Below are 22,944 nucleotides of genomic sequence, written 5' to 3'. Positions count from 1 at the left end.
TGGTTGAGTGCCCCAGAGATCAGCCCCCTAGTAGCCCCTCCCCCTGAAAAATGATAGTTGAGAAAAATGCATTAGAGAAAACATGGGATTTGGTAACATTTAGGCTTCTCGTGTAAAATTATATATATACATATACATATGTATAAAAGATATATAATATATATAATTATATATATAATAGATAATATACATATATAATATTTTCAGTGCTGGAGAACAAACCCAGTGTCTTGCACATGCTAGAAAAGCACTCTACCACTGAGCTACACTGCAGATCTCATAATTAAATTTTTAATCAACCTTAAATTTCAGTATCTAACTTTAAGCAGAGGAAATAAACATTGACACAGAATTTCAAGTCGTTCTTATGGACAATGTAACATAATTGTTTGGAAAAAAAAGAATAAAAATAATCCTACCCTATTTACAGTTTCTGGACTCTTATCACTTGGTTCCTCGGGAATTTTAACAAGGAATTTGGAAGTGTCAGTCAACTGAATGTGGGTTGGTAATCTTCTGACAGTGGGGACAAATGTGAAGATCAGAGGTTTAGCTTCAGAATCACCAGAAGAGACCTATGAGATATGTAATAAATTAGACTTTCAGCCTTGTCAAATTTCATCTTGACTCTATTTTTCTATATACCATCATATTTATCTCATTTATTTTGATAAATTGCCCATTTATCATGAGTATGGCTGTTAAAAGAAAAAACATAAAAATAGTCAGAGTATATCAGAACTTCTTTTATATTACCAAAGAAAGCAATCAACCCCAGGAAGATCCTGCTGTAAGGGATAGTAATTACTCAGTGGGCTAGCAAGCTGATCAGCTAGAACTTTACAGGGTATCTCTACCTTCCTGAAATCACCACAAATACAGTATCGGGTCAGTTTGAAAATTGACTTTTATCCCCTTAATCCTAGGTTAGCAGTTTCCATTAATTGACTCATGATCAAAAAGCATGCAAGAAATTCCAACTTTTATCACTTTCAAGAATGTTAAGTTATGGATTTATTGAAAGCTTACCTATCCACAGTGTCTTCTCTGAAGGATATACCTTTTCTTTCACTTATTCTTAATTCATTAAAAATAATTTTATTAAGACTTTGCTGTATGGCAGGTCCACAGGAGCAGGGGATATAAGGCTAACTAGGAAACTGTACACTATTCATTTAAAAAAAACCAAAAAGGTATCTCCCAGAATGCTAAGGAAGCACTGATAAGGGGTTCCTACCCAAAACAGGAAGTCATAAAAGGCAACACCTGAGATGTAAGTATCAGTGAAAGGAAGCATAGGGCTCCCCAGGCTGGGAAAAGCTAATGAATGAAAGATGGTAAGCATCACAGAGGGGTATGACTCAAACTTGGGTTTTGTCCTGTTGGCATCAGAGAACCATTTAAGCAGTATTGATTGAGAAGTGACATGGTCATATTAGATTTTTATATAGATGAATCAGGCATTCGAAATCACAAATACAAAGCCAAAAGCCATAAACGGAGGACTAAATTGGAAGGGAAGCAAAGGAAATGGCAATGTAGACATTTTTTTTTTTTTTAGAAGTTTGGATGTGATGTTAAGACAGAGTTTGAGAGTAGTTAGGAAAGTAGAGTCAACGAGATGCCTCTGTTGGTCTTATAATGGAGTAAATTTGAATGTATCTTCAGACAGTTGGAAAGTCCTGCAGAGAAGGAAAGGGGAGCAAGATCCTGAAGAAAGCAGAAAAAGAAGATGAGGAAACAAATGAAGGAACAGGGGTCTCCTTTGAGACTACAGTAAGTGACCTAAGACGTTTAAAGATATGAATGTTGTGCGGCGGAGGAAATGGGAAGAGTGGGAAGTGCATGGGAATAGTAAAGAATACTGAGAACAGTAAACAATAGGATATCGACTCAAAAGAGTTGAGAATAGTCGGGCACGGGGGCATTAGCAACTCAGTAAGACCCTGTCTCTAAATAAAATACAAAATAGGGCTGGGGATGTGGCTCAGTGGTTGAGTGTCCCAGAGTTCAGACCCCCAGAATTCAGCCTACCTTTTTTGGAGGAGGGTTCCCAGGATTGAACTCAGGGGCACTCAACTGAGCCACATCCCTAGCCCTATTTTGTATTTTATTTAGAGACAGGGTCTCACTGAGTTGTTTAGCACCTCACTGTTGCTGAGGCTGGCTTTGAACTCAGGATCCCCCTGCCTCAGCCTATGCAGCCACTGGGATTACAGGCATGTTCCACCGAGCCCAGCAGAATCACTTTTGATCTAACTAATTTTCATGATAAAATAGGCCCCCTGTAGTCAAAATAGCACTGCCCCTATGCTATCTCCATGCCTTCCTCAGAAGATACATGCCTGGGACCCCTCAGACTGTATGTCCTTATAGGGATGATCTTTAACCTGGTTCACATTAGTGCCCATGAGAAGCCGGGGTTCTAGGTCATTCCTTGCTCCCTAAATGCTTTGCCCATCCCCAGTTTTGTTCCTATCTTGCCTCCTGCTCCAAGTCTTGAAACTATTTCACTGTGCACTTCCTGGTATCCTGTCAGCCATTATAAAACCCTACTTGCCCTTAACTTTTCTAAATATTTCCTTTACTTTCTCATTCTAACACAAACATGCTTCTCTCTGAAGGTCTATCTCCCCAAGAATCTCTCACAGTGGTGGCATTTTCTCTCACACTTCTGTACCACTGCCTGGATGGAGGATAGATATTCTCTTTGCCTATTATTATTATTATTATTATTATTATTATTATTATTATTACTTTATTTTTGCTTCCAGACCATTCTTTTTCTCTCTTACCTAAGCACTTCTAGCTTTGAACCCCATGTCATCAGTCTTTTCCATTCATACACGTCCCAGTAGCAGCCATCTGCCCACCCGTATCTTAAGCCCTTCTTTCCTTGAAGATGTTTCTGGATCAATGCTATTCTTTCCAAAACTAGGCTTTTAAAAATCCTCAATATAATGTTTTAAGGGATAATTTTTCTAATATTGTGTTTCCTTGACCTTTATTCTTTCTTGCTTCTCACATTTCTAGCCTAGATCACTAGCTTCATACCCTTTATAATTCTTTTATTCTCTGACCACCACTTCCTATACTCTCCAAATCACTCGCTCTAGTACTCCAACATCTACTTGATTTTTCCAACATCATGTTTTCCTACAATATCTTTTTAACTAGTCTCAATAAAAATTGACCAACTGACCACAATTAATCCCTTGGGTACCCTCAAATGCCTTGACCTCTCTTACATTGTCATCCCATGAAATCACAGTCCTTACTAATTCGAACTTTCTATCTACTCTATTCCTGCATCAGGAGATACACATGGCTAAGAGAAAAACAAATAACCATCCTTACTGGTCTCACTTCAAATGTCTAACTCTGAGCCTCAAGCCTCCTCCTCAATGCTGTTCCACAATCATAATTTACTTTCATATCCCATTCACTCTTCCACCGACCTAGAAAACTCTTTCACACCTTTTTCCCTTTCTTCAAACCTTTAACATATTCCCCATTTTCACTCTGAGCTGGTGACTTGGTTTCCCATTTCACCCACACCATTGAAGGTCAGTATCACACCTTCTTATCTAGCTGAATCTCTGCCCTTTTCCACGGTCTTTAGTCCTGCGACTATGCTGTCACTAAAATCACCTTTCATTTGAACACATGGCTATCTATTCACTTTTGTTTACTCCACAAAGTCTTATTAAATGCCTACTAAATGCCAAGCACTATTTCAGTGATTGGGTGAACAAAAGTCCCCACCCTCAAGGAGTTTACTTTCTCATGAAGGAAGGCAGCTAGTAAACAAATAAATACATAAAACATATAGTAAAATATAGTAGTTTCATAAGTACCATGAAGACTTGCCATGAGATTATTGACATAACACATGGGAGATAGAACAGTGGCTTATACTTGGATTTCTGCAATGATTGTAGTGAGAAGTGTTTGAGTCTGGCCCTAATTTAAAGGAAAAAGATCAAATTTGATATGCCCAATATACATTCAAGTTGGAAATGTGGGTAGGAGAGTGAAATTTAGAGGAAAATCTGTGCTGGAGGTAAAATTGTTTGTGTTGCTTACTCTGGATGGTATTTAAAATCAGGAGACTAGATGATGCCAGCAAGAGAGTAAATACAAATAGGAAAAAGAGGTCCATGGTTGAACCTCTGAAACTCTGCCATTACATGCACCAACAGATGAGAAAGAACTAGTACAGATGGCATGCACATCTTAAGGAAGATGGAAAGGCCTGCAGCATCATGGCCCACAGTGGGAAAGAGACCTTCCCCAAAACAAAGGGACTGACAGACTTTACTGAATACCCAGCCCAAATTAAATCCAGGAATCTGTAGTGAGTTGCTTGGCTGTTCAGTAGTCTCTGGGATGATGCTGACCTGACTGTCCAAGGAACAGAGAAAGTAAATCAAGGCATTTATAGAGTTTATATTTGGAGGTAGTTTCAGGAGAAGGATTTTGTGAGTGTAAAGAAATTAAGGATATTTGTGTGAATTGAGCACATTATCAACTGCAAAGTTCAGTTTGAATCCATAAGGAAGGAAGAGCTCAAGTTCAAATATCTAGAGGTCTATGGCTCAGAAAATAGATCTGATACAGTGGTAACTATTTGAGAGAATTCTCTGAGGTTATAACATGGTACATGAGGGTTTAATCATTAGAAGAATGGTGATTTGGATGATTATGGAGTCTAAACTTCAGTCCTGAGAAAAATATGGGAGAAGAAGGGCACAGAGCTTATAAAGGTCAAGAAACTGTGAGGCAAGAAGGTCAACAAGGCCATCTTTGTGAAAAGAAAAGCTGCACTGGGTGATAGCACCATCAGGCAGACAGACTGACAGCACAGCAGCACGATCTTGGATAAGTGTGACACTGGGGTAAGAAGTGTCCCCAAAACAGAATACATGGAACACTAGATTATTCATTAAAGACATTCTTTTGGAGCATGAAATCAAACAAGGAGGACTGAATATCCTTCTAATAGGTTTCACCCACATTCTAGATAGGCCAAGTGAAATAACCTGGATCATTGGTTATACGGTATAACTTCCTGCTAACTAGAATACCTATGCCTTGTAGAAACAACGTATATTCCTTAAGGTGTATAAAGCAGACAGACAAACCCTTCTGAAACAATTTTCATTTTTCAACATTCCTTTCTGCCTTTATTCCCTTGTTACCGTCATGTCCCAATTCCTAGGTGGCAGCTCCTCATCAGAAGCAGTAAATCACTACTTTCCTTTGTAAAAAGGAACATCAAATCCCTTGTGAGGCTTAGGGACCCCCCTCCCCCAGGCTGATCAGCAATTCACAATACTGTGGACTTGTTAGATGTTAATTTATGGGAAGGTTTCTTTACATGACTAATCTTATCAATATCCTGATGGAATGGAGAGTGGTTTGGGTAAGTAAATCACCAAGTATAGCTCAAATAACCCATCTTGAATTTCATTTGAGCACAAAATAAAAGTAAACCTTTGGGAAGAAGAGGTGAAACTATGACCTTGCCCTGAGGTTTTGCAGATAGACCTCACCTTCTCACATGATACCCATCAGCCTGTTTTAGGTCTATCCAAATGAAACTTAAATAGTGATATGTGAAAGGCTTCCATATGAGCATCCCATGCTTCAAAATACATACAACCATCATAAAAAGGAGCTTGACCTTCTAAAATACACATGATGATGAAAATTTACTTTTTCAAATGGCTTGCACAAGCATAAAATTTAAAATACAAATAGAGTACCACAATTGACATATCACAAACTGTATACTTTTTAAAGGTTGATGGCTATAATCTTAGTGAATAATACAGAAATGAAATATGAATGAAAACTGATGCTTCAAAGAATAAGGTGAGCTTTTATTACAATACCTTCAAAGAAATTTCTAAACAGAGCCACATGCTGAGATTGGAGGCGACTGAATAGAAGCAAAATTATTTCCTTCTACCTTACTGTTATATTTTCTTACAGAAACATCCATGTCCTATGAACAATTTCTGGGCCAGTGTAGGAAAATGATTTCTTACTTTAGTTGAACTAATATATGATGTCATTCCAGAAAACATAAAAATAGAAAATATAATAGGACTAAAGACTTATTCATCTTCCCGGATTACTGTTGGGGAGTTAAAAGATCAGGGATAAATTCCCATGCACACATATATATCCTTAGAAGAATTATCATCAAAATGGCAATTGTTTGTTATTACTTTTAAGCTAATGGTACAAAATTAGCATGGGGCTCTTTCCGGAACCTTTGCTTGGCATCCTCTCATCTTAACAAAAATCAAATATGCATTTGTAAAGAATTTCAGATGGAAAAGAATTTGAAAGTACACTAACCACGCTATGCAATAATCAGATGAAAAACCACATGTTAGCTAGTAGACTTTTGAATCCCTTGTTCAGGAAAGAAAAAAATATATATATTTGCTATTTACTGCACACTGTGTGGCCAAGTTCCAATGGAGCCCCAAAATGAATTGCTATGGTGATGAAAAATCATTTTCCTCAAAAAGCAAAAACAGATGCAAGTTAATAGCACTGCACTTGTTAATTGACAATTAACACTTTCCGTTGCCAATGCCGTTTAATCATCTTAGTTCCTATCATAGGGAAACTATTTTAGTATTAGAAACAAGTACTGAAAGGATTAAAATATTTTCCTAAATATGCTTTGAAATGCTCACTATCTCTAAAACTGACACCTTCTCACCAGACAGCCCTATAATTTGAAAAATTGTTTTCACCAATGCCACGCAGGCTAACTGCTCCTTTGCTCAGATTCAGGCTGTAATGCCTCCCTTCCCAAATTTCCCTGAAAGTTCTCATCCTTCCAGTGTTGACATCCGCACTCACACATGGCCACCAGCCCCTTACTGAGAAGAGGCAGTATGAGGTATGTTAGCATTAACATGATGCCCAAGGCAGTCCTGAGTATTGTCTTTGCCCAATGAGCAGTTTTACCTTCAGCAGTTCATCCTCTAACTGTAGATAGCATTTCATTTTGCTATACAGACAAATCTATCAACACCCGGATAGCTCTCCCTCACACCCTCTTGCAGCAAACGCCAGGAACACAGTGCGCTGCTTTTAAAAGTTATTAAAAGCATGAAGCAAAGGCTTCCTTTTACCTGGGGTGTGGTCTGAATGCTCCCTGCTAAGATGCACGAGTTCATTTGGAAGTAATTGTTCCCGCAGTCACTCAGAAGCCCCTGTTCTGGAAGCATTGATTCATCACATAAGAGACTGAGCAAACCAATGACTGAGGTGGGAAGAGAGCCTGTTACTAAAACAACACACACACACACTCACATAGAAAAAAAGGGAATTTTAAAAAGAGGTAAAGCAGAATCCTCCCTGAATTGAAATTTTTTTTTTTTCCGATCCAAAGACCAGATTTATGCTTTGACAATTCTTTAGATTTGGAACTTCATGAGAGGTCATACTGGCATCAGTAGAAGTAAAAAAAAAAATTACCACCTATATGTGTTTGCCCTCTTTTCTTGTCATGCATGTTTCCAATTATATATTCTGTGAAGGAAAAGAGAAGCCAGATTGTGCAGCAATGAGAAGCTGACTAAAGGGCTCTAGCATCTGCCAATCTCAGTGATCAGTTGGTCAGACTCACAAAGAACATTTAGAGGTAAAAATAGGTGCAAACACTGTGCTAAATAAAGAACTAGAAAGCACAGTGATATTTCAAAGAATCAATAAGTTCAATTATCAGTCCTTGGTGTATAAAGTGCAGGCAATGATATAGAGCATCTGTGGTGACTGAAGTTTTGCTGTTAACAAAATTAGCTCTAAAATAAACCTTGGAATCAAATAGTTGTCAAAACAAAAATTTCATTCCAAAGTTCCTGGAAGATAGCGAGTATCTTGACTGCAGACAGACAAATCTCAAAATTTCACACGTGAAATTGATTGCAGTCATCGGTTTTCAGTATTTCTATTTTCTCCAAGTATTGATTTTTTTCCTAATCTGTTCTATCTATATTGGGTTTTGACAGTGAAAAATACGGTGTCAAAAGGACTAGGTATAGACCAAAGGCTATGGAGGAATGAAGATTATACTTTAGAGAGCTAGATTGTGTCTTGTAACATTTTTCACAGTTACTAAAGGCCTGGATTTATGAAAACATTTTGAGTAAAATAATTTCAAGTAATTATATTAACAAATGGGAAAAACAATTCCAAATAACATAGTACTTCTTGACATACAAGTGACCTAAGTTTCTGAATATAAGTGCTATTTTATATCATTAAACAAATTATATGTCTTCTTCTTCTAAGTCCTGTATATTTATGGATGCCCCAAACAAAAAAGAATCTAATATCTTCCTGTTCTCAAAAACCTTACAATCCTATTGAGGATTACAAACGGTATACAAATAACAGAGATAAAAAGTGGTGGGGGGACAAAAGCCTATGATACAGTTCTCAAACTTTACTGCACACATAAACCAACCTAGGAGCCCAACCTGGGAACTTTTTGAAGTGTGAATTCTGCTTGATAAAACCTGGGGTGGGGCCTCAGATTCTGCATTTTCGACAAATTCCCAGGTGACACCCTACCGCTGGTTTGTGACATTTGACTGGAGGAATTTTAAAGGGCAGAGAGATTGCAGCCACCTGGAGTGGAGTAATTGGAGAAGGTGGCACTTAGGCAGCACTTAGAAGGACAGGGGAATGGTGACAGATGAAGGCAGGTTAGAATAGCACTTTCTCCATTCAAGCAGAGAGAAATGCTGCGGTAAAAGCATCTATCTGAACAGCAAGAGCACTAAGTAGCAGGTGTAGTTGTAAAGCACAGGACCCTGGGGTCAGATCATTCACTGACTGTGGGAGCTCAGACAAGTTATGAACCTCTCAAAGACTCAGCCCTCTCACCTGTGCAACATGGATAAGAATAGTATTTATTTCACAGGATTCTTGTAAGGATTGCAATTAGATCCAGCATGAGGAACCCATATCTCCAGATCAGGCAAATATATCATGCATGTTACTTTGGTTAGTGGTATTGTGTTTCAATTTGAAAAGTAAGATGAATGAGAATAAAAACAAATAAAACTAGAAAAGTAGGTTAAATCTAGATCATCAAAAATCTTGAATTAAGATTTTTAACTTTATTCAGTGAGGAATAGGAATGAAGTTAGATGATAGATATCTAGATAGAGAGAGAAATTTAAAAAAAAAAAACAAAAAGGGCACCATCAATAAGTCATAGAAACCATTCTTATCATGAAGTTCTAGAGTGTGCCTCCCTGAGGGAAGGTTGCAGTCCAGTCAGTCCTTCTTCAAAAGTTCTGTTTCAGTCAGCTTTTTCGCCACTCTGATTAAAAGACCCAACCAAGAAAAATTGTAGAGGAGGAAAAATTTATTTGTGGGCTCATGGTTCCAGAGGTCTCAGTCCATAGAAAGCCAGCTCCATTCCTCAGGGCTTGAGATGAGGCAGAACATCATGGCAGAAGAGTGAGGCAGAGGAAAGCAGCTCACATGATGACCAGGAAGCAGAGAGAGAGAGAGACTCCACTCACCAGATACAAATTTATACCCCATAGCCATGCCCCCAATCCCCACCTCCTCCAGCCACTCTTCCCTCCACCACTCTCCCACAATGATGTCCTGCCTCACTTAGAGCCCCTAGGAATGGAGCCCGCCTTCTATTGACTTAAGGCCTCTGAAACCATGAGCCTGCAAATAAACTTTTCTTCCTCTATGATTGTGCTGGTTGGGTCTTTTTGTCACATTGACGAAAAAGCTGACTGATCTGGTCAGATCTTTTACTCATAGCAGCAAAAAAGCTGACTAAAACAGGTTCTGTTTAAGTAGATTCAAATAATGGTGATGCTCTTCTCCCTCGTCTGTCTGCTCTTCCCCCTCTAATCTTTTCTTTCTCTCATTCTCTCCCCTAAACATATAGGAATTTAGGGAGCTGCAGTTGTAGCTCAGTGGTAGTGCCCTTGCCTCAGCACTACATAAAAATAAATAAATAAAATGAAAGTATGTGTTCATCTATAACTAAAATAATTTTTAAAACATATAGCAATATTTAGGCAAACTGGCACAACCAAATTTAGAAGAAAACATAACCTTTCTTTTTGCCCTACTCAAATTCTACCTTGAATTCCTTTATGGCATGAAAACCAATTAAATTACTCCCTTATTTTGATATTTTTATCTATTTTTATCAATCTTTTTGGCAACTTTTTCTTTCCTTTGTTTAAAAACACAGCTAATAATTTTTGGTGTTATAGACTAGCATAATGATAGAGACTCTAATTTTTACTTAAAATAAAAACATAATGGTCATTTATTTTTCCATATGAATTTCATGATTGCTTTATCTATTTCTACAAGAAATGCCATTGGGATTTTAGGGTAACCTATGAAATGTGAATAAACAGTTAAATTCCATAACAGTATGTATGGTTAAATTTCCTTAATTTGATAACTAAGAAAGCATGCTTGTTCTTAGGAATAAACTCTTAAGTAAGCAATTAAAAAAGCATGATGTATACAAACTAATCTCTCAAATGGTTTAATGTAGATGTATATGTGAGTTTAGACACACAAGACAGTAGAGGAAGGGAAGAAAGAAATGGAAATCATAAAACAATCTGCTAAAATGCTAAAAATGGATAGGTTTAGGTAAAGAGTATATGAAAATTCTCAGCACAATTCATGCAACTTAGCTGTACTTTTTATTTCAAAATAAAAAGCTAAAAAGAGAAAAAAAAACATAATGGTGGCACCTCATAACACCATGGGTTAGCCCTCTGGTTGGTAACTACATATAGCCTCAGAGAGCATATGTATGTAGGGTAATTTCTCTAGGATCCATTCTCATTTATGTAGAAAGTGTTGGCACCTGGTGAAACCAACCCTGGTCTTGGATGATAAAGGCAATATAATTTACTTGGGGCAGGGAGAAGGGTAGCATCTCTGTATCAATTACAAACACCATTCTATGCAAGAAGTGTTAACAAGGGTATCTTCAAGACCCTAAACATTTTATAAACACAGTGTTGTAATGGTCTCTTTCCCACTGCTCTGGTGAATAATCTTCCAAAAGAAAGTAAAGTGTGTTGAAGTTTTCAATAAACAAATACAATCCAAAATTCCTTCTAAAGTCTGGCATTATTGATGGTGGAAGCAGGCATCTTTCACCCTTCTTACTAAACAGACATTACTGTAAGATCTTCAAGACAAAAAGCTCTTAAGATATTGCTTTTAAAATGCATAATATAGAACAAATAATCTCTCTTCCTGACATGGGAAACAAAAGTTTGAGGAAAAAAAATAGATGGTGCCTTAATAAGATTGTCAAGAAGTATGTGATTGAAGACATCCAGCTGCCAAGGTTATTTGTATGGCCATTTGTCTACTCCAAGGCCTCGTGTTTGATAACAGAAGGGAACAGAAGTATCATTTACTTGTTTTCATATACATCTGTTGAATGTTAGACACTATCCTACAACATGGCTTATAGTCTCATGACTGAGCCACCATCACAAGTGATACCTGCAGTGGGTGAAGTTAGAAGAGGGTAAAAGGTGATAGAGGCTGTGTGAGGAAGTGGTCTCAGGCTGTCCCCAGAGATGTTTCATTCTTAGCTTCAGCACTCCTGGTCCCATGTTTGGTGACTATAATTAAGACAATTATTCTGTTTCAGCCCTGGGTGGTTTTATTTTCTCCCTTGGGAGATAGTAAGCACCAGGAGTTTGGATCCCTGCCTCCTAGGTAATAGATCACTCCAAGGGCCCCAATCAGGCTTGTCCCAATTTGCAGACTCAGATCTGTGTGCATAATATTTAAAGTGAATCCTGACATCTCATCAAAGGTGAGTGAGATTCCATCATAGAATTAGTTTGCCTTCATTTTGTTTGGACATCTGGATTGCTTCTACCTCAGTTATTACAGCTTGTAGTTTCTATTATCCTTGGGAAATACCCACCTTATTAAAATCAACAGTCCTAGCCTTCCTTGGTTAATAAGAAACTGTCAATTAAATCTAACGTGTAAGCATTTCACATATTCAGATAGAAGAAATGGACATGATTAGATATTCAGAAGAAATGAACAAACCGTACATATGATAGAATTTGAAAGAGGAACAGAGATATTGTTAAAAAACATTTATCCATACAGAAGATGTGGTTCAGTCTGCCCTTCTTTGCTTGGCTTCTGATCATTTCCTCTTGGTCCTCAGCCTATCCACTGGACAGCTTTCTATGCTTTATGACCCTAGATCCTAAGCTTTGAAATAGCCCAACAGTCATTTCTTGGGTAATTCCATTCAGTTCCTTAGCTTTAAATAGCTTTGAGAAGCCAATAAGTTCCAACTTATTTCTCAGCCTGGATGGTTTCACATATCACTAACATCTTGAGTTGGTTATCTCATAGATGTTTGAAAATCATTTTGTCTAAAGCTGAATTAGTTTCATTTCTCCTAAAACTTTTCCATAACCCCCCAAATCTTCCCTACCTCAGTACATAGGGTCTACTTATTTCTTCCTATTTCTACCTGAAAATAGGTACTATTACTAGTTGTTTGGGCAGAAATCATAGGTTTATATTTATTATACTGATTTTTCTTGATTTCTTAGAAAGCCCCCATGAATATATCAGTACATCCTGTTGGCTCTCCTTTCAAAATAAATCCAGAAAATGAATGTATCTTGCTACTAACATCCTAGTAGCAGGACCAATCATTATCTCCCTCCTGAATCACTGCCCCTAAATGGTCTCCCACTTCCACATTTCCTCCTACAGTGGATGCTCTGACAAACCATCCCTCTCATTCTCTGCTGGCTGAAGGACTGACCCCCCAGCTGCTGGGAATGCTGAGGGCTGCTCAGCTGCCAGCCCTGTCCAGGAGTTCCTCTCAGTTGAACCAAGCTGGTTGTCAAAAGCCACTCCCCTCCTCAGAGACACCTGTATAAAGGCTGGCACCCTCACTAGAGTTTGGAGCCACTCTGAAGGGCAATCCCAGTTTCAGAGTTCCTCACGAAGTCAGTTAGGCTTCGAGACAACATGCTATTCCCATTTCTCCCTCTTGCCTCGGTCCCTTCTCCCACAGGTATTACTCCCACGAGCACTCTCTAGTAAACAGCCTGCCTGTCAATCTCCATCTCAGATCAGCAATGTTACCTCTTCCACAGGATCACAAGATCAAGCCTTTTAAAGTCAGGCTATGTCACTTCTCTAGGCAGTAGCCTCCAGTGTCTTCCCTTGTCACCCAGAATATGAGCCAAAGTCTTTTTTTTTGTTGGTGTTTATTCCTTTTAGTTACACATGACAGTAGAATCCATTTTTATACAATTTTACAAGCATGCAATATATTTATTCTAGTTAGGACCCCAGTCTTGTGGATGTACATGATGTGGAGATTCACACTGGTGTATTCACATAAATACATAGGAAATTTATGTCAGATTCATTCCACTAGCCATAGTCTTTATAATGGCCTACAGCCCAACATGATCTGATTCCTACCACTCTCTTCCTCACTTCCAGCCACAATGACCTTTATGCATTCCTAGAACATGCTAATCCCACTTGCTGGCATGTTCTTCTCTGGCTTGTTTCTTCATTTCCTCATGTATCTGCTCAAATGTCATGATGACCATAAAGCATCCCTTACCACCCTATTTAAATTACAACCCCAATCCCTTGCCATTGCCAACCCTCTCTATACCTCTTAGCACATATTTCTCTCCAGAGCATTTACTGATGTGTGTTTATGATCTGATTCCCTTCCTTGGATTTTAAGCTTCATGAAGTCACGGATTTGGTTTTCATTACTGCTATTTTTGTGGCATTTAGAGTAGTTTGTGGCATATATAGGTAATCAATAAATATTTGTCCAATCAACCAATGACTGAGAGTGATTTCTTTATTTGTGGACATTTCTTAAACATATTTTATTCCAATGAAAATGGTAAACTTTGAATTGACTGTCCAGAAGAAAACAGAATCGTCCTAATCTCAGTTCTCATTACAACTGGAACAGTATAACTGAATCCCACAGATACTTACTGAGTGCCAAAGACACAGGGTTTAAATAAAGTATTGGATAAGAAGTAACTGCAATCAGCTCCCACTCTACCACTCTTACATGCAAATATATCTAGAAAGAGACAATAGCGCTCAGCACCATAGGATGTCAGAAGCAGACAAAATAGGTCTTGGTTATAGATTTTCCACCAAATAACAAATGATATTCGAGTGAGTCTCAATTTTTCAGGGCACTTTTTTTCATTAAATGAGTTTTAGGTCACTATTATTCAATGTGCTCTCCTTAGAATACCAGTCTTACAAGAGGAATAGTGAGAAAGTGTTTCTTGGCCAAATTAATGTAGTAGCTGGTACATTCCAAATCCTGTTTAGAGGAGTGTCCCAGGAAATAAGCTTTTAAAACTTTGCTTAGCCCATAATTTCCCATATTTATTTGACAACAGAACCCATTGCCTGCACAATATACACCATCATCCCACTCACAGTTTGAACTGCTGAATTGGACAGTCCATAACGTCTCCTTTCTACCATGATATTTAATGAATGCATGAAAAGAAGGTAGTTTGGAGAAAGAGACATTCTACAAAGTTACTAAATGAAATTCTATACATGTCCTGGTTAGACAGAGTGCACAGTGAGACAGATACAGATCAGCACATTTTTCTCTGCATTTTCAAGAAGAGGGAGAGGTGGCACATTATTTCAACAATAAAGCCAGTTGTGCCAGCAGTAGTTTTTGTACACCACAGTCAGCAGCACAGGAATATGAATTGAAAGAATGGATGATGAATTAATTGGATGATCTGGAAATACATTCAAAGAGAGGCAAATAAGGTATATGGAAAATGGTCAGAAGTAAAGCATGTCATTTAATGGAAACGCTCAGAGATTCTACAGTGAATCATTTCTATATGCATCATAAGGGAACCTTAAATTTTGACACACAATATAATTTATGAAATCTTGTCATTAAGTGGATAGAATGAAGCTAGCATCTTTGAGGTAGCACCATAATTGTATGAGAGAACTGACAATACAATATTTATTTTCAATATGACTTTGGTATAATCTGATTTTTTTATTTAAAATAAAAGAGGAAGCAACAGCAACTTTTTTTATGTTCCTAGTATATTACCATATGAAGAATGCTTGCAAAAGTTTTCATCATATTTCACAGAAAACATTTTATCTCTATTACCCAGTTTTACTCAAGATGAAAACTGTGTTCAAAAGTGTTATTAAAACAGCTCAAATAGTAAAAAGTTTGACTGATTATTTTTAAAAACTCTAGCAAGCCTTGGTGGCTCATACCTCTAATCCCAGCGATGAGTGAGGCTGAAGCAAGAGGATCACAAGTTTGAGGCCAGCCTAGGCAATTTAATGAGACCCAAAATTAAAAATGAAAGGGTTGGAGATATCGCTCAGTGGTAGAGAGGCCCCTGTGTTAAATCCCAATTATGATGAACAGAAAAAAATAGCTCTAAGTTCTTTACATTCAGGCTCTGGTCACCAAGATGACTCATGAATCTCCACAGCTTACAGAATAGCATGTCACAGAAAAGAACACAGATCACCAATGTTTTGTCATTTGAGTCACATCTTGACTTCCAGAAGCAATCACATGAGAAGGAACAAGCTACACAGAAGTGCAAAGATGTGTTTATCAAGAACAGACTACTACTAACACATATATTGTACTTGATGTTAATTTATCATTTCTTTTCATTCACATTTTATTGAAATATGTGGCTTTCAGCAGAATTAATAGAGGCAAATATCAGGAAGCCAATTTTGTCTTTGGGTACTCAGTCTTGAAGGAAAGAATAAGAGAGCAATAAAAAGAGTAGAGTCTAAAACCACTTACAGTGTAGTGGACTCCATGAGCTTCAGATCCAATACTACTGGTTGACATATCATGACGGTGCTCTCTAGTCATTTAAGGCTGATTCTTTCTTTTTTTAACTTTATTTCATTCATTTATTTTTTTATGTGGTGCTGACCCAGTTCCTCACATGTGCTAGGCAAGCGCTCTACCACTGAGCCACAACCCCAGCCCTATAGACTGATTCTTAATCTCTCTGAACTTCATTCATTAACGACCATAGAAATATATCAAATTGGAACACTCTTGAGAGTGAAAGGGGGCACTCTTAGTAATCATCCTAGGATAACAGGCATGAAATGATATTATACTGAGCAAACCAAGACATAATCAACCACACTTATTTGCAATACTGAAATATCTCAGTACTATTGTAAAGCTCAAAATTGCATGATATAATATGCTATATGAGAAATCTGATACATGCTTGTGTTCAATACCAGTAATTTCCCCCTGCTTATCATGGAAATTGGGTGCCAGTTACAGATTGGGAGGTATGAGGGACTTATTGTATTGTCTTTTATAAAGTGAGACAAGATGATGACTGATATTCTACTTCCTCTGCTTGGAATGCTTTCCTATAACTTTTCTCACTTGTTAATCCCTCATCACTTCCCTCAGCTCTCAGACATTCAGATTCTGAGGTGAATATTTTGATTGAATCATGAAAATAACAAGATAAAACACACAGCATGCTTTATAAAACCTCAAGAAGGCTTCTTTGACTCCACAAGTTAGGTACAGCCTCCTGGGTGCTCTCACTCAGCACCTTTTGCTTCCACGCTGTATTTGATATCCTAATATTATATGATTAAATAACAAATTCTTTAACTCCACAATTGAGACATAAGCACCAGAATTACAGGAAATTTCTCTGTTTTATTTTCTTCTGTGCCCCCAGTATAGTGCCTGTTGCACCAGTGGTCGGTTAATACATATTTATTAAATAAATAAATGATTGCACACATTTACACTAGATGTTGGCGGGATTTACAGAGGATAGGAAGGATTTCTGTTTCAAGATGTTCAGTATTAGGGGAGCAGGGGAGATGGGAGGGAAAAGGGGCAATCGTAAACTGAAATCAATTTCCATGTATGTCTGAGTTTATCAGGATGAACCTAAGTATTAAATATAATCATAAAGACCTAATTATAAAAAAAGAAGAAGTTCAGTGACAGGATCTTTAGATAAATGAGAGTCTACATTATTTTCACTCTGAAGACATAGATCAGAAAAACAGCAACCCACACCGAAAACCAGAGCTCTGGACGTTTCAGGAATGTGTGAAATGAACCAGCTTCAAAAGGTTGTATGAAGGGTCTGGTGCCTGAAGAAAGATGGGAAAAGTGTCTCTGCTCTAGATCATGCCTCCCGCCCTTGGCAGCCACTGTCTCTAACCTGGCCACCTCAAACACTTAACCTACTCATCTGAAAACAGATTTTATCCTACATATAATACAGTTAAATACCATTTAGTGAGTTTTATGTGACACTGCTCTTGATACTTAATATATCACCTTTGTATTTCTCACACGCCAGCAAGAGAGTTATATGTCTATTAGGCAAGGAAGAAAAATGAGTCTCAAGAAGATTAAATAACATGCTGAACCAGCACATGATGCAATTAGGTTTGAATTTAGGTCTGCTTGGCTAGAACCCAGGTTTGTGTTGCCTCTTATTTGCTCCTAGCTTCTGCCAGCCTTATCTTAGACATACTCATTTATAGAAACAGGATAAGAAAGATGGTAGCACTGGATATGTTACAATGCAGTAGCCAACAAGGATTTTGTTTTAACACAGTTGCTACTCAGGACACTTGAGCTCCAATGAACACTTTTCTCAAGATTCCAGTATTCAAAATATAGTTTTATGCCATCATTTTTCTACCTTTTAGAGCTGTTATTCTGTCTCTGTCAGTCCTAACCATGAAAGCAATGCAGGGTTATTTTGGAACAAAACTTTTAAATGCAAATGGGATAAAACCAAAAGATAAAATTGAATCGTCTCTGATATAAGTGCCAAAGCTACACACCTTTCAATGTGGGTAGTCCAACATGGGCAAAGGGAAATATTGTTGAATGACTGTATGAGGTTATCATAAGTAGTTAGTAAGCAAAACTTACCTTAAAAATATCTGAGGTAATGTGTGAGCTCTAAATTAATGTTTGATACTATCAACTTATTAATTCTACCAATGGAAATTATAGCATCCAGGGTCAGAATCAGGTTCAAATCATAAATCAAGATACTAACTGATGACCCTTGTGAGTTAATTAAGTGCCATGAACTTAATTTATAAAATGGGCATAATAAAAGCATCCAAGCTTCATCAGGTAGATGTGAAAATTAAATGAGATGACACATAAGACCACTGGTGTAGAGCCTTGCATATGCTAAGTAGGTACCCAATGAATGTTATCTTCTTTCTTTTTAGAATAGATTAAATGTATGAGATTTTTAAAAAATATATGTACTTGCTAAAAGTATCGCAATTTTACTTAAATGATTTCCTCCTTTTTCTCTTCTTAATGTTTTTACTCCCCCCCAAAACAAACAAACAAAAAAAAAAACAGGCAGATTTCAGTAATTGTGACCCATGTCTACCATTATCCAAAAGATCTTCGATAAGCCTTGTCACTTTTGTCCATAATAGCCGAACACTTGACTCATCAGGAATTACACAACAATCGGCAAGTTAAGAGAGCTCACACTTGATCCATGTCCTCTGGAATGGATCACCACTCAGGCTAAAGGGCTGTTCTAAGTGAAGATACTTATGTGTTTGTGAAAGATTGATTGAATGTAAAGACTGGCAGGTAAGTGCAATTACTTTGGGATAGTCTTTTTATTTTATTTTATTTGAAACAGTATCTTTCAAATTAGTTGATGGGTATACTTTGCCAGTATATTCTCACAGTCTGGGGGTGGCCTGGGTATTAAAGCAGTTTTCCATGAAGACAGGATTAATGATGCTCTTTGAATCATCCCTGAATCCCTATTGCTCAACACCTACTAGATGCTCTATGTCTGTTTACTGAATGAGTGAATGAACAGTGACTGCATATTCTAGAAAAAAGTAAGAGGTAAGAAACAAAGGTACTGTGGGTCAAAGGTACAAAATAGAAAGTAAACAGCAAATCATTTCTCACCATGACCCACCCTAGTTGGTAGTAAATCAGTACCAAAACTGTAAGGTCACCCTCCACAGCATTTCTCTAAGCCACATTAGATGATGGAAAGCTTCCTAGGTCAGAAACAGACACTACATAAGATAATAAGAAGCCATATAGAATATAATATGAGGGGGAAATTACTTTCTTTCCATAGTATGAAATTAAATTAAAATGCAATATGTAAGCAGAAAACCTTTCAAGTTATTAAAATAACAGATAAAAACATTTTTTGTATAGCATGAAAAAGAAACTGGAAGAGCAACTATTTCACCTGAAAAAAAAATACTTTACACACTTTTCCAACTTGCCCACAGACTACAACAGATGCTATTTAAAATTTACAACATGGGACTCCAGAGGGTGAGGCAGGAGGACCTTGAGTTCAAAGCCACCCTCAGCAACTTATTGAGGTCCTGTCTTAACTCAAAATATAAAAAGGACTGGGAATGTGGCTCATTGGCTAAGCACCCCTGGGTTCAATCTCTAGTACCCCACCCTCCAAAAAATTATAATAAAGAGTGACTCCTTAGATTCCATAGCTAACTCATAGGAATTCTGTGAGATTTAAATGCAATTCATGATGCCCACCTTACAGTAAACTCTCAAAAATGGATATTATTGTTGTAGTCCTATAGTATAATACTGAGTTTCCCAAAGCAACTAAAAATTTAACAGAAGTATATAGTTAAAACTAATACTTAGCAGTGACATAATAATCATTTTTAAACTTCATAAAAATATTACTACTGAACATACTGCAAAGTACTTTTCTTTAAAATCAGTAGTTCATTTGGTTTCCTAATAAACTTTTATTATTTTTCTTGTCTTAATATTTATGCCTTTGTATCTCTAAATAATAAAACTCTACTCTCACTTATGATTTTATTAATTGGTAATATCACATGGAAAAGCAAACCTATTCCTTTCAAATCTTCCAACTCTAATTACCACCAAACTCTAAACTCTTTTCAGGAAGTCTTTGTTTTTCAACATAACAGTACTATTTCATTCCAATCTGCAGTGTTCCTGGTAGAAATATATTAAGAAACACTAATCAGTCTTTTGAAAGCATACATTAGTATTAATAAATCTGGTTACCTGAGAAGAGCTAGGAATGTAGAGAAGACTGGCAATCTGTAATCCTCCGATTCCAATATGCTGCCCGACTGTGTCACACACAACTATATATACAGGTATTTTTTTTTTCAAATCAACATGACTGTGTAGGAGATGGGTAAGCCTTCAAGCTATGTGAAAATAAGTTCTAGAGGTTCTAATGACATTCAGTTGAGCAGTCTGGAGGCATAAAGGAATTCAAGACACAAAAAAACTGTTGTTCTAGTGTACAGTTGTTAAAATGTTTTGCTACCAAAAGAGAATGCCTTCTTTCTTTCCCAGGATATTTACCAAGCTCCATAATGTATCATTCCAGTTCTCTAAATAGCCTTACTAATAAAAATGCAATAACTTTCTTTCAGAATTTCAAATTTCATGTACATTATTTTTAAAAACAATAATTATATTTCCTTTAAAAACCAACATGGAAAAATACAACAAAACTAATCCCTATTCAAAACAGACATTTTAGGAAAAGAAAAATAGAAAATCAATAAATATACTTAACACTTTCTGTGAAAATGTACCTGAGATTATAATTTGAAAAAAAATATATGGCTTTTTTCCAATTCATTACTTAAAAAATAATAATAATAACCTTTGGCTGGAGGTGTAGCTCAGTAGTAGAACACATACTTAGCATGAGCAAGGCCCTGACTTTGATTCCCAACACAACATTAAAAAAAAAAAAAAAACCACTAATCCAACCAACAAAACTTCAGCTTTTCCAGACTAATAAGCAAGAGTACAGCAGTCAAATTGCTTGAAATTGAAACCCAGCCCTGCCATTTATCTACTTGTGATCTCAGACAGATTACCTGGCCTCTTGCTGCCTCGGTGTTCTCATCCGTAAGATAGAGACAACAAAAGTAGCTATGGTATAGAGTGTAGTTCTAATATTGGTACACAGAAGGCCTTGGAACAGCACCTGGTATTTAGTAAACATTCAGTAATTTGTCAGATATTACTAGCAATAGGTTTTTCAATCATATGTTCAGCATTTCTTCCACTGTTTCTGCCCTTCCCATCCATTCCTACATCCCACTGTCCACACTCCAAGTTGGCCCAGAACCTCTTACTACTCAAGTCATTGACTTTTTTCATTTTGTATTTGCTTGTTTCTGTTGTTTTGTTTTGTGTTATGAATATTATTGACCCTTTGCATCTTCATGAAAGTCTTTCTCCTGATCCTCTCCATCACCTCCCTGCCCTGGCTACTCTTCTGCTTTCCCTCCTTCTTCAAGAGGAAGAGCCCAACCAGCACTTGGCACCCTCCTCCTTCCCTGGCCAGCCTTCTCTCCTTGCTGACTGCCTACTCAAACCCTCTCATCTCCCAGTTTTCACACTCATGAGAGCTGGCTTATGCTCAGAGTCAACCTCCACCTCCATGTCCTCTCTCTTCTATTCTAGCAACTTACTTCTCTAGGATGTTTCACCCACTGGCTCTAATATAAGCACCATGGTGCCAGTGGGAGACTTCTCAGATGTGAATCTGAGGCCAGGTTCTGCATTCACAAGTAATGTGACCCACTTTCCTCATTTCTCAAAATCTCCTTTTCCTCATCTGCAATGCATCAACTATAAAAACTACCTCCTAGGCTCCACCGCATAAAGCGACAGCTGTAAATATTTGGCAAAGTGCCTGGTACATAGAAAACAGACTCTATGTATGTTTGATGATTATTAACATTAACCACCAGTGGAATTTGTCCAAAATCTTTTGATATTTCATACACATATAAAATAATTCTTCTCTGTAATTTGTAGAATAATCTTCCACCTTCTTTTTCAAGATGCCACATTTTAATATTTTATTTGTTGCACCTGCTTCCATCATCTGAAAAAATATATGATAATACAATTTGATCATAGTTGAAAAGAGTTTTAAGCTGTGTATCATTCCACCTTATCTGAAGGTTATATTCTGCAATTTCCCTAACTAGTAGGTAGCTATAACTATAAGCTGTAATAAATGGGATATAATTAGAAGTAAGTCTCCTTAAAAGTGATGTGGCATACCCTTTTTTAAAAATTAGAGGTTTATAGTTATACATATGATATACACAGTTGTACATCCCTTCAAATTCATTCATACATGCATGGAATTATATTTCAGTTTATGATCCACCATTTTTGTCATCTTTTTTTCTCCTATCCTCTCTCTCCTCCCCCATTTTCCTGCCTCTACCCTACTAGACTTCCTTTCACTCATCTGCTTATTTATATCTGATTGGTTCTTTTTAATCATGCATAAGGGTAAAATTCCCCATGGTTTATTTACATGTGTACATAAAATGATTTTCTTTATCTCATCCTCCACCCTGCTCACTGGAATGTGGATGTGATAGCAGGATCTTTAATAGTCATATCAGGTTCTGATGATAAGGGCTTCACACTAGAAATGACAAAATTATAAATGCACTGACAGGAAGTGACCTCAATATCAGGACTGACAACTTCTGAACTTTTAATGGGAGAGAGTGGCAGATCCGTATCTTATGATTTTCCTCTCTAACCTTAAGTGTATTAACAACTATTTAATTTCTAACTCTTCCTTAACATATAGGCTGCTTTCTGGCCAGGCCAGTTTCTTCGCAGTCTCGCTATTTGCTTTATCTGTTTGCTTTCTTTTCCTCTCTCTCCTCCCTTCTCACCCTTTAGTAATTTAGGTCTTCCCACTACAAAAGGCTCAGATCTGCATAGAGCCATCTCTGATTTTTAAC

The 22,944-nt window shown here is 37.2% G+C and overlaps 1 protein-coding gene across 32 annotated transcripts in view; it reads right to left on the bottom strand.

Annotated features, from left to right (window-relative positions):
• The window catches only part of LOC107143675 (muscular LMNA interacting protein), a 251,194-nt gene that overhangs the window by 147,381 nt on the left and 80,869 nt on the right, over nt 1-22,944 (bottom strand). For 3 of the 32 annotated variants that reach the window (XM_048805513.1, XM_048805489.1, XM_048805490.1), the window contains one exon: nt 420-575. The exons of 3 other annotated variants lie outside the window; for them this stretch is intronic. Coding sequence is in view for 28 of the 29 variants with exons in the window: in XM_048805489.1 (XP_048661446.1) it covers nt 420-575 (156 nt within the window). In the remaining variant the exon portion in view is untranslated. Of the gene's footprint in view, nt 1-419; nt 576-7,160; nt 8,289-22,944 lie in introns of those variants that run through there. 26 more of the 32 variants (XM_048805519.1, XM_048805520.1, XM_048805491.1 and 23 more) reach the window with 25 other exon arrangements.

This window comes from Marmota marmota, unplaced genomic scaffold, assembly GCF_001458135.2.
Source record: "Marmota marmota marmota unplaced genomic scaffold, marMar, whole genome shotgun sequence".
In the NCBI taxonomy this organism is placed as follows: Eukaryota; Metazoa; Chordata; class Mammalia; order Rodentia; family Sciuridae; genus Marmota; species Marmota marmota.
Note: the sequence above shows the minus strand (reverse complement) of the source record. Positions and strands in the feature narration are given on the sequence as shown.